Source organism: Geospiza fortis, unplaced genomic scaffold, assembly GCF_000277835.1.
Source record: "Geospiza fortis unplaced genomic scaffold, GeoFor_1.0 scaffold113, whole genome shotgun sequence".
Classification (NCBI taxonomy): domain Eukaryota; kingdom Metazoa; phylum Chordata; class Aves; order Passeriformes; family Thraupidae; genus Geospiza; species Geospiza fortis.
In genome coordinates, this window is record NW_005054429.1 from 297,007 (window position 1) to 310,591 (window position 13,585).

The following is a 13,585-nucleotide window of genomic DNA, read 5'->3' on the forward strand; positions in this document are numbered from 1 at the left end:
AAAAAAAAAAAAAAAAACTTCCTAAACTGAACTTCTGGGATCGCAGCCTTTCCTGTACACAAAGCAAGAAAAAATAGGAAAAAAAATGAAAAAAAGAAAAAATAAAGGAAAAAAAGAAAAAAGAAAAGAAAAATAAAAACTTCTTAAACTGAACTTCTGGGATCGCAGCCTTTCCTGTACACAAAGCAAGAAAAAATAGGAAAAAAAATGAAAAAAAGAAAAAAAAAGGATAAAACAAAAGGAAAAAACAAAAGGAAGAGAAAAGAAAAATAAAAAAGAAAAGGAAAAAAGGAGAGAAAACAGGGAAAAAGAAAAGAAAAAAAAGAAAAAAAAAGCCCTCTCTCCAAAATGTGGAACTTGTTCACTTCTGTGAAAAGGATGATGCCAGATCTCAGACTCGCCTTCCCAGTCCCCAGCCAGTCCTTGCAACACGCTCACTCAGCTGGCAGAAGTGAAGTGCAAGGAGTCTCCTCTTGCACTGGCAAAGAGGAGAAGCAGAAAGTGAGGAGCTCCCTCACTTCAATCTGTCACAGATTTACACTTCCCCAAAGGATGTCAGTCCCAAGGCAGCTGGACAAAAGAGCAAGGGATTCATCTACCTGATTCCTTATTTCAATCCATCTGTTCTTCCTTTCTTCCCCCAAACACAAACAACCTTTAAGCCTTTGACCAACTCTGGCCTTGCCCTACCTGATTTTGTGATCAGTCTTGACACTAATTACAGCCTGCACTGCCCATCTCCAAGATGAGTCTTTCTCATGGGAAATGTTCCTCATTTGTGGAAAAACACAAGATGACCATTTCATTTTCCTTCTCATCTCTTAGAACTTAGCTATTCTATGATTTTCTTTTTCTAACATTCCTCATTGATCAGTTAGCTGGTGGAAATTGTGCCCAGCCTTGTCTCTTCTTCCTCCTCATAATCTGCCATGATCAAAACTGTTGTGCAAGAATCAATCTTCCCACACAATACTCCCCTGCTTGCATGTTTTACACATATTATTCATCTTTTCCATAACCTTCTGGCCAGAGATTACCACTGTTACACACAATATCCAGCACAGCACACCTGCACCTTTGTCTGAGACAAATAAATCCAGCAGAACAGAAATATTTCAGGTAACACTTTTGTTGCTATAGCTGTAACTAGAAGGAAGTACTTGCTGTAATTCAAATATTTGCAGCAAAACATCCCCAAGACAGCAGTCTGGAGGAAAAAGGAGTTTTCCCCATACATTGTAGTTACTCATTACCCAGTGGATAATTTTGAAAGGAAACACCCACAGACAACCCAAATTGCTTTCTTTTAAAACCAGCCAGAATTAAAAAAAAAAAAAAAAAAAAAAAAAAAAAAAAAAGGAAAAAATTAGGATTAAATGTACACAGCAATGTGCAACAGGTATGCAGAACACAAAACGGGTGTTCACTGACAGGTGCACAGTGAAAACACAGGATGGGACTATCAATCCAGTGCAGCAAACTCTTGAATATTACTGGAGTCCTCAAAGTGCAATTAAAAAACCCCACAGACTAAATTACACCGTCACAAACTCATTAATTTCCACACTGTGTTTCTTTTTTTTTTTTTTGAAGGTATCTTGTTTAAATATACTTAAAATGCAACCGCTTTTCTCATGGTACTGTAGCATCACCCTGCTACTTTGAACTTCCACACTCTTTGCTACTTTAGAGCCCTTCAGAGTAAAAAAGCCAATTGTAAAAGTTTCAGTCTCTATTGATGGAAAAGAATATCAACTGTTGTTTGTATAAACAGAAGAAAACAATTCTTTGCTAATGAAAATGAGGAGAAAACCCAGAAGCTATGGTTACCAAAAGGTACATTTTTAGAAACAGACTCTCTTTCATTTTCTTCTCTTTCCATGGCTCCTTATTTTCCTATGAAGAGTGACCCAAGAGCCTCAAGAGGTACTTCAAAAAGCCCTTTGAAAACCACACTATACAGCAGGAGAAGAAAAAACAACAGAGAATCCATCAAAAACCAGCAAAGGAATGAAGGGGGGAAAAACCCACTTAAATTTACAGTAGCATAAAGGTAAAAATAGAAAGGGAGTTTCAGATTTTTTCTAAATTTCTGGCTCCTTTGCTCACAATTTACACCAATAATATCACATTGAACAATGTTCTGTTGTTTAGGTATGGATTATTGTGGCCCTGGTCATGTAATAACTCCAAACAAACGAATTGTTAGGAAAATAGTTTAGGCAAATGTTATTTTCATGTGAATGCAAACTCCCAAATCCTCTGTTTTATTATTGAAAAAAAACCCAAACAAACAAACAACAACAAAAAAAAACCACTCCAGAAAACCAAACAGAGCAGGGTTGTTTAAAATACTGAAAAACTGGGGTGGGGGGAACACTTCTGCAGGCAAAGCCAAATACTCTGATACCCACAGCTACCCACTCAGCATTCCAAACCAAAGTGTCCCATTCATTTTCCTTTTGGAATACCTGAAAACACCCTCACAGCTTTAAGAGGTCAGATTTAAGCATAATGCAAAATAATCCAAGTCAAAGCACACAGCACCATTTTCTGTGTTGCCCCCTTGGCCCAGCCACACACTCAGTATTCCAAACCAAGGTGTCACATTCATTTTCCAATTCTTTTGGGAATACCTGAAAACAGCCTCGCAGCTTTAAGCAGAATGCAAAATAATCCAAGTCCCCAAGGCATTTCAGCTGCAGAGTACAGGACTTTCAAAAAATGAGTTATTAGCAACCATAACTCCAACACTTGCACACCAAGGTTTTGATTTTTTGTTTTCTTGAAACGATTTCTTTCAGCTTTCCTCATCTCTGAGAGCAACATAGAATCCCTACAGTGTTTGAAGCCATTTGAGATCTCAAAATAACAGGTTTGGCCCTTGCTGAATTATAACGTTTAAAATGGACATTAAAAGCTACTTATTAACAGAATTTACTCAGTTGTGAAAACCAGTATTAAAAAAAAACCAACCCAAAAACAACCTAAAACACAACAGAAATAAAACCCTAACAACAGAAATGATAAATAAAAGTGAGCATTATTTCAAGAATTTGTAGCCACAGTGACAGAACAAATCCAAACATAACTTATGGCATCACACCCACTTAGAAATTAATTTGTATTAGATTTATCCCCAGGCTTGAAGAATGTGTTCCTACCTGGACTGATCACTAGTTTGGTGTTCATTTAAGTTCCGATTTGATATTTGATTTGGCAAATTTCTCCATTTGCAGCAAGGAAACAACTTTGGCAGCATGTTCCTCACCATGCTGCAGGGACACACTTTGACGGGGACTCCAGGATATCCAGAATATTCTGCTCACTCACCAGAACTCACCACTGACCTCTGGGACACTGGTATTTCATAAGACTCCATCTAGGCAGTCTCAGCCTTTTCAGAAGGGAACAGGCAAGAGAAGGAGGTGGAAAGGTAAAGTCAAAGCTTAGCACAGGCCAGCAGTAAGGAATAATCCCAGTTTTCATCCCCTGAGTTTCAACAGCAACATTTCCAGTGGGGGTTTAACCCTTTTCTAACCCAGAGACGGGGCAACTGAGAGGTGTTTTAAAAACTTTTATTCCATTTTCAGTCTCATGTGAAGGGTCAGACAATACAGATGTTATAATTCACACCATCACAATCAGAAGCCAATTATTTCCTCATTACAAAACACTAAAAGTGTTTCTTGGCCTATCAGCTTTTGCAACACCATGCTGTAGATGCCTTAAAGCCAATCATCTAAAATGCATCTTTCATAGCTCTGTTTCTCCAAAGTCTTATTTGCAAGGCCATCCTTTGAAACTTGTTTGCATTTCCATTTCTCTCTCAGCAATGTCTGTCCTATTCCATGGCATTTCTAAATCAGCATTTCTATCTCAAAGTTTGCATACAGATGCACACTTTGGGAGCTTCCAGGCTTTGAGAATTCCCTACAAACCCATTTCCCACATTCCAGGAGCCAGAGCTTCACTGGGAGGACCCTCCCAAGCCCATCCTTGGCACTGCTGAGCCTGGGTTGCTCTGACAGAAGGCAAGAAGCTCTTAGAAGAGCTGAGCTCCTGCCCAGCCTCTCCTCAAACACCTCATCAGTTACAACCTAATGTTCTGCCAAGGAAAGAAAAATGTTTTAGCTGAGATGCTGCTCAGCAAACTCATTCATCTTTACCTTCTCTGGCTATAGACATTCTTAGGTCATAAATCCAAGCAAAACAGAGTGAATTTTTTCCTTATTGATAATGGAGTAGGAATAACAATGGTCAAGTTTGACAGCACTCAGTCAACAGCTGACAACTGACTTTTCAGCCTTGAAACATCACTTTTAATTTACTGAAAATTAAATAACAAAGAGTTTATCTGAATGACTGGCAGGGCATAAAAAGCTGAACTTTTTTTCTGGAGCAATAAGCTACCCACAAAGTATCCTACAAGCAAGCCTTCAGGTACATGAACTCCCTTCTGCTTTAAATCAGCTCACTAAGCTCATGTCTGCTGAGCATTTGAGCTCAGTGGGAGATGAGGAAGCATTTGTGATGCACTGAGGCCAGGAGAAGATGGAGGGTGGGACAGTCACATCATTCAGATGGGGGTTTTCTGACTCCAAAGTGTGAAAAGATGGAGGAAAGAAGGAACATGAGAATGTGATGCTTAAACAACATAAGAATTTTATTATGTATTTCAAACAGAAAACAAAATTAGACATAGATTATTTATTTAAATAATAAAAAACCCAACAAGTCCCTCAAACACTGAATTTTACAGGTTAGTACATCACAGGACAATATTTGAAAAAATGTAATAACTATCTGAGATTCAACACAAACATGATCAATTTTGTTTAACAGCCAAAAGAGATCCTTATATAAACACAGCCATTCCAACACCATTGGTTCTACCCTGAACTTTTATCACCCTCCAGACCATTGCTCTGGACTTAGAGGTTCTTTAAATAACTGACCTGGTGCTTAAAATTTCTGAAGTGGACTCCTGAATGCATGGTCTGATTTGGAAATGCTGAACAGCTCAAGGTACTCTTGACTGTGGCTGCTCAAACATCAGAACAACCAGAACACTTGTGATATAAAAGCTTTATGCTGCTCTTTGTAGCCTCCTTCTTTGTGCTTTAATTTGTATCTTTTTCTCTGTGGTTTTGATTTCAAACATCTCTCATTAGAAATGAGATAAAAAGCACACTGCACAATATAAAATTATTTAAACATGTCTTCAAAATGCTGGAAGAACAATTGCAAATATTAAAGAACTATCTTTATGGCATTTAATAAACCACTAAAGATTTTATTTTTGATCAGAATTTTTATTTTATACTGATTCAGGACATAGTGAATATTTGTGAGTATTGAACACCTTTCACAAAAAGTCTACCAAACCAGAGTATAGATCCTTGTTTTAATATATGTTACAATTAATAACTTACATAACTAGGGCACAAAGTGTTCAAGAGAGGCATCAGATTCCTCTGCAGAGCACAAATGACATCAAAGCCCATGCACATACTGGCCAAATCTCCCATTTCCTGCTGCCCATTCTGTTGTGTATGAACCATAAATCTACCAAGGGTGAGGTACCAGTAGCTGCTTATTATAACAAATGAACTGTGGACAATAACCCTGTAAGTAAACAGATTAAATTTAGAAATAATAATAAAAAAAACCATTATTCTCACAACTGGCTGAACTACCTGAATAAGCAATGCACTATTTACTTGTTGGCTTATTTGGTTCTCACATTCTATGTAAGTTAAAGACAAAACTTCTTCTGCAGGGATATTCACACCACAGCCACTGGTTAAAATTCACCTGCATCTTTAAAAAAATCATTACACATTACAGTGTGAACCAAACAAAAACCAACACCAGAGTCAGGTGAATAAACCACACAACTCATGGTTTAAACAGCAGCAGGACCTGGCTAATGAAGCTGTCTGAATTAGTGACTTCTCTAGCACTGAGCTTCACTTGGTACTACCTAGACTGACAATCAACTCCTCAAGTTGAAAATATGCCTCCTTCTTTTTATTCAAGTGGTAATTAGTAAATGAGATGTAGAGAACAGCTCAGAGTAAATCTACCCTGAGCATTGAAACAATAGTCCTTTGTACCAAACTTGATGCTTATCTTTCTCTCTGTAGTTATTAGATTAACTCCACTGAACTTGTTCTGTTTATATTGTCAAATTACAAATCCATTTTCTACCGGTTAGAATTAGCTAAGCATGATGATCTGTTAAACACTTCTAACAAATGTGCTGCTATTCAAATTAAAAAAAATAAAAACCTGCCCAAGGATATTGAAAGGGGAATACTTACACTGCCTGAATCTCATGAAAAGCATTATAATCAGGCTTCCAATACAAAACTCAAAGTGTTTTCATTTTTAAGTTTCAAATTTTCAACTTAAACTCAGTTCCTCAGTAGGCAGGTTCTTTCAGGAGTAATACTGAATTTACCTTGCAACAAACAGGAAAAGAATGATCACAAAAAAAGAACAAGCAGCTCTTTACAGATATGACACCCTCTGCATTTCTTCTGATTGCAGAATTTAGATGAGTACAGAAATCAGTAACAGAGGTTTTGCTCTCCAGAAAGTTGTATGTCTTTCCTTTAAACACGTTCCATGCAATAAATGCCTCTTGAAGTAATTTTGCCTCATTAAATTGAATTTCTATTAATTTCCTTGTTTTCTGTGGCTGGGAGTCATTCTCACCTGTGCCTGATGCTCTGTTTGCAAATCTTCTACTCTTTCAAACAGATCAAGTGAGCACCTTAACACTTGGTATTTATATACACACACACCACCCCTTTTGACAAAAAAAAGATAATCTTTGTAACACTCTGTGTTAAGTGGCACATATTTGTAAGTGGCACATATATTTTATTTCCTTACCATATTAAAAATAAGAGCTTCTTGCTGCTGCCTGCTCAAATTACATGGATTTTCTTTAAGATTAGGGCACGCATTGTAACAGCAGCATATAATTTTCTTGCACAATAATTTTTTTCCAGTTGAAAGGTATCCTATAATATCATCAGCATCAACAGGAACAGACACCTGATTTTCAGCAAGACAAAGCTTATGTGTTTGGTGACTTTATTCCTGGTGAAAAGCAGGTTTCAGATATAAAGCCGCTACATAAAAATTCAAAAACAATCTGACAACTTATTCTTTGACAACAAAGTGCTAGACCAAAAGCAAATGCAAAAATGATGCCAAAAATAAGATGAGGGGGTGTGTGTGTGGGTGTGTGTGCACCCTAGATGTCTTATTTCTGTTGCTCTAATTTTATCTTCTATCGATTTTATACACATTTAGAAATGGAACGTAAGCACTGCCCTTCCTAAAAGCTGAATGGATTCCTTAAAAAAACCAAGCACAGAGCACAAAACCCATTTATCCATTTAAGAAATCACCTTGTTGAAACCACTGTGGATAAAAGGCTGTGGATCCCAAATATCTCAAACCCACCAGCATGCTCTGAAGACAGAAGATGAAAGACCTACTCCTACCACTTCAGCAAGATATTAATTTTCAGAATTTGCTGGATTCCTTTCAGGGAATGGGAACTACTACTACTACTACTTCTACTACTACTACTTCTGTGCTTCAGAAAGCATTTCAGCATGAGTTTGCAAGAGCCAGCCAAGGAATCTCTGCTGGTTTCAAAGCACTCACTTGCATTTTTTTCTCCTTTCAGAATTACCGGCTGGAGCTTTGTGCCAGAGTATGAACCTGCATACACAGAAGTTTTATTTTCTTTTAAAAAGAAGCTTTATATAGAATTCATAATGGCCCATTGCATCTTGTGCCCCAAAGCTCCTACTGATCCTTACAGTAATAGAGAATCAAGATGATCCACTTATCAGTCACCTAAGTACACAAGAATTATTAGGAAAAAAATTAAGTCTCAAGGAAATTTTATAAGATGCTTAAATAATTAGAAGGTGTGGCAGGAAAAAAAATCCCTAGTTTTAGCCCAAACTCATTTTTTGTATCAAATTAATACTGTTCTTAAACACTGAACTGATATTATCTATAGTAAAATAATTCACTTGCATACATGTTGTGACCTGACCAAATTAAAAAAACGTATTTTTAAGTGCAGTAAAGAAAAATATATTTACTCTAGTAGGATGTCTATGTCCAGTTTTGTTCTGGGTTATTAACCTTTCCATCCTCAATTTGTTAGAATTAATAAAAAGGGATTTGTTTTTAAAAATTCACCACTTTTAAGCAAATTTGCCCTGATGAAGTCATTCTTTCAAAGCTACAATTCAATCACACTTAATTGTGTACTACTTTGTATTACTAAGGTCAATCCTGAGATTTAGCTGCAATTATAGTCATCTTTTTGATGACATATGGCAAGATCTCCAACTCTTTTTAGCTCTGGAAATTTTACATCTGCCTGTTCCTTCAAGATGCTAAGCATACATGTGCTGGCAAATACAGAAAATAGCAGATGGCAAAAAGCAAATGCTCAACGCGAAGCATTGGGGATCAAGTGAAAAAGGCTTGGACTCAGAGATTTGCCATTTTTATTTTAAGAGTAGGATTATGTTTAAAAAGAAATTCCACCATCTCTTCTGCTTGATGCTAAGTGTGATCAGAATACTCATGATTACAGAATCAATGTCACATTAACTGCAGCTGGTATCCAACATGCAAGTTGCTTTGCAAACCTTTGGACTTAAGGCTATAAACACAGCATAATTCTTCAGGAGATTAACTTCTGCAGCTACATAAAAACTGGAAACCGTTCTGCACTGACCATAAAATTTGACATTGAATCTTTTATTGCAATCTGTTATTCCAGCTTCTAAAAAGCTGCATGTAGCTGCAAGCACCCTTGGCAATGGCAGTGCCACTTGTACCACCCCCAGGAGAGAGCCCAAGGAGCAGCTGGGCACTTGGAGAGGAGGTGTCACCACAGTTTGGGGAGCAGAGAGTGACTTCATCTGAAAGGACACAGAAGGTGACACAACAGGTCCAGCCAGGGCTGAATTCTCACTAACAGGGAACAGTGGATGACTAGAATAAAACCACCACTCAGCAACACTCCCCTAATAAATCCAATATTTGCAAGTCCACAGCTCAGAAATCCCTGAATCCCAGAGAACATGCCATGTGTTAACATTTCTGTGTCAACATGCCATAGCAGACTTTGAGCAAAGTCTTACCATTTTTCCAACCATGGAACCTCTCCAACTGAGGCACCTTCCCACTGTAACTAAGACATGTGCTGTGCCCTCCAGTCTCTCCTACAGCCCATAGGGGTGCATAAAAACCTTGGTATTCTCATTCTTTAAGGACCCCAGAGTGACTGGGGAGTGCTGCATGAGGATGGAGAGCATCAAGCAGAGCCTGTAAGAGTTCAGCTAAAAGGAAAAGATGAGCACAGACAGGACACATGGTAACAACCACAGACAGGCAGCAGATCTGCCTTGGGAAGTAAAGTAAACAGCAGTCAACATCTCTTTTTAGCCAGAGGGATCCATCACAGACACTAAAAGAAAAATAAAAAGAAATATCTTCACTTTCTCTACCATTTCTCACTGACTTTTCAAATGAAGAGCACTAACCAAGCAGGTTGGAAATATACAGGTGCTAAAGAAATGCTTGTGTATTAAAACAATACTTTAATCTTCTGAAACTACAGTTAGAGATGTAGACACACAGCTTAAACTTTGCTAATTCCTGCTTCATACACCTCAAAACAATGACATGAAATGACTCTGAAGTACAGCTCCATAACACAACTTTAAAAAACTTCATACAAGAAAGGGACTATGAAAGTTTCACTTCTGTAACAGCTCTGAACAACACCTGTAATTTTAATTCCATTATTAGACATCATTTCACAGGCAAATACGTATATTAACTCCATTACAGTATTCAGTTTAAATTAGCCCCATCTGGACAGAAGGGGTATTTTAGACCATGGTCCCCTGACCACCATTAGGAACAAAGAGACCTTTATTCATCTTCTACTCACCTTTTCCAGCAATTCAATAGAACAAAACCATTAGGAGGTCCAAGAAAACAATGATTTCTACCCAAAATAGAACTAAGAAACTTGGCTTCCAAAGCCCTCTCCTAAGTTAGGACAATCAAAGTTTAATAGTGAGAAAACAAAGCATCTATGTCCAGAATCTGCACACAAACACCTTGCCAGGTGCAGAACTTAAGACTAGGTACACCAATCAGTTTCAGGCAAAGAAAAAGGCTCACAGGAGACACTGAGAAGGAGGAGATGTACAGCAGGGGGTGCCTAGCAAATCCAGCTGAAGAATACCTAGATGTGTAAAATTGGAACATCCTGCTGAAATGACCACACTTTAATACTGTTTTTATAGTGGTTAGAAATAAAAATTAACAACTTTCCCTCCAAATCCATGAATTTACTTAACTCTAACAAAACTCAGTCTCCTGGTCAAGGACATTCTCTTTACCTCCCTTAAAAATCCCAACTTCTTATCACATTCATTTTGCACCTCAAACCACCTCAGACCTGCCATGCACATGCTCCAACAAACACCCTGTCAATACTGGCAGCCCAGCTAGCAGCTTCCTCCAGAAAAGGGAGTTTTTCCTACAAAAACTGAGATCTGCTTGCCTTTCTTCTTCTCTACCAAGTCACCAAGGAATTTAGTTACCTTGGGAATTCTATCTATCAAATTCAGCTGAAAAGAGTCAACAGTACCAAAAAAGATACTTCACTTTCCTCAGAAAGCCAAGCCAGAGCACTTTTTCAGCAAAATGCCTGAATCCAAAGGAAGGAGTAAAACAGAATAACCAAAAATCACACAGAATAATCTGGTAAAGCTCCGAGATTCTTATGCACATATAGCAGCAGTGCCAAAAAAATTAGGGGAATTCACAGAACATGAAGTCTTGATGCATGACCAAGAATACAACTCCACAAAAACTCACCAGAAGCTTTCCAATATAATTAACATATTTTCCTCCTATTCATTTTTTATTTCATTACTGCTGACTATCAGGAAAGAAACTTCCTTTTTTGCTTTGCATCTGGTCTTTGTGTATTCGAGGGTTGCATCTGATCAATCACAAAAACTGTAAAAACAAACCCTGCAAATATTACTTTATTGGTTTATAGAAATGACTTTGGTGCATTGTTGGAAGCCTGAATGCTGAGAATTTCAGACTTTCTGTGCTGGCAGGCACTGACCCCCAAGAGAACACTGCATTTCACCTGAGGCTGTGGAGAAGCTTCCAAAATGGAATGACAGAACTGGGATTGTGGGTGTGGAGTTTGAATAGAAGTGTGCAATATCACAGGGTGGAAAATGTAGAGTTTAAGGGTTTAGAATACAGTAATGTATATAAAGCAAGATGGAGGTGTTAGGGTGGAGGCTGGTCCTTCTTCACTTTCTTCTCCATGGGTTTGGGTGGTTTTGTGTAATTGGATAAAAACGTCCATGTTGCATGGTTGGTTATTGGGTTAAAAGTAACAATAATTTAGGTGTCATTCCATAATTGGACAGTTTATCCTTAAAAGGCCTTGTAGAGAGAGAAATACAGCTCCATTTTCAGTTTGTTAGAGTGAGGTGCTGTAGAGCTCACAGTTTGTGAGACTGTAGAATAAGAACCCATAAACATCTGAATCCAAATACAAAATACCTTCTCACACATTTAATCCCAATCCTGGCACAAAAGAAGCAAGGAATCCATCAGTGTATCCCAAAGATCAAATACATAAATCAGTGTATCCCAAAGATCAAATGCAGCCTTACCAACAAAGCAAGTTTTTGGTATTTCCTTTTCAGTTCTGCTGGGCTGTCTGAAGGTTTGGCCCCCAGGACCTTGTACCAGTCCTTCTGCTCCATCCTTCCCAGGGCCATGGCCTGCTGGGTTTGCAATCCCTTCCTCAGCACTGCCTTAGGAAATCAAATCCATGAAATCACAACCTGGAAGAGAAACAGGAAAAGCAAAAACAAGGATATGGCAAGCTGCAGGATCACAGAACTGACTGTTCCCCTCAAGCACCTCTGCACTATTATATGAGAACTATTGTGCAAAAAAAGTTAAATTCACGTGGCCATTCCATCCCACCGCCTGTCAAATGTGAAATCTTGTGTTTCCTACCCAAGTGCCTCAGCATATCCTTCTTTAAAAATCATTTTGTATGTAAAATGAACTGCTTAGGTTTCAGGTTACAGACACACCTTTTACACAGAAACTTTTTAAAACAAACTTTTGACTTTGAAGCAATACCATACTTAGCATATAAAAACATGAAGAACATAAAAGTGTGACATTTTTCAAAATGGGAATAAGATCCATGCAAGAAGACACAAGAAAAAGGTGTGTGTTTGTTTTTACAAAATGACTTTTTCTTCACCCTGCTGAGCAAGGAGTCAACTTTCTTAAAGCAGGAGAGCACGTAAAACCAGATAAACAGAAATGAAGCAAAACACACCAGGTCAGCACAGGTCACTAAGCAAAACCTAACTAGTAGTGTGGCTATCAATTTTGGCCATCTTTCACCAAGTTAATGACCCAGAAAGGCAAAAAAAAAAAAAAAATAAACAGGAGAACTTTTAGCCAGTAACAGAATGGCAGTGCTTGAGCTTCAGTCAGATTCTTGGATATGCTAGAACACTGCCAGTAGGCAAGCGCTTTGTAAATATACAAAGACATAAACTTGAAGGAATTTAGAGATTTTAGAGGAGCTAAGATTTTAGTTAGAGATAAGCTTTATTGGAGTTGATTAAAATAAATGGGTAGACCTTGATGAGGTTAAGAGTTAGTAGTTAACTAATAACTGATTGCTTGTCAGCACAATGTTTGGTTAGCTGGGTTTATCATGAAGAATATAGAAACTGATCAATAACTTTTAGGAACAGAAGACAATTGTGGCCTCCTCTGTTCTGAAACCAATTGAGGATGGGAATGGGAGTTCTACCAATGGGTTCATTTGTCATATTTGCATTGAAAATGTAGAAAGATCAGAAGAAGGAAAACTTCATTTATTTCCTCGTTTTGGGACCCCTCCCCATGACAATGACCATCGACCCATTTCAAGGAACAAACTACACATGCTTAATGGCTTTGGAACTAATTACCATACGAAGTGGGGAATAGGATCTACCAAAGTTATGAATATGCATTTGCATTTTGGGTATTCAATACTTGTATAGATAAAAGGACTCTGGAATCACCTGTAAATAGTGGTGTGTATTTGGGAGCTATCCCGCAATAAACACACACTTTCTAACTTTAAACTGTTAAAGAGCCTTTGTCCGTCACAGCTGGATATCGGTACTAGATCAATAGCCATATTTTCTTAATAAATCACTATAACTATAAACTAATTCTGAGACAACAACAAAAAATAGGTTTGAGGGTTTTTTCCCCACTTCAGCACTAAAACTGCTTCCTGGTGCAGGGGACGGCACCGCGGGCCAGGGCCAAGCACCGCGGGCCAGAGGAAGGCACTGCGGGCCATGGGACAGCACTGCGGGCCATGGGACAGCACCGCGGGCCAGGAGACAGCACCGCGCTCCCGTCCTGCCCGCCCCGGGGCCGCGCTCTCCGGCACCGCTCC

At 38.4% G+C, this 13,585-nt stretch overlaps 1 protein-coding gene across 1 annotated transcript in view; it reads right to left on the reverse strand.

Annotated features, from left to right (window-relative positions):
• Positions 1–12,369, reverse strand: part of DNAJC24 (DnaJ heat shock protein family (Hsp40) member C24) — a 32,699-nt gene extending 20,330 nt beyond the window's left edge. The window contains exon 1 of the mRNA XM_005426932.2: positions 11,772–12,369. Within this exon, the coding sequence (XP_005426989.1) occupies positions 11,772–11,879 (108 nt within the window). The 5' untranslated portion in view covers positions 11,880–12,369. The remainder of the gene's footprint in view (positions 1–11,771) is intronic.
• Between the last annotated feature and the right edge of the window lie 1,216 nt (positions 12,370–13,585).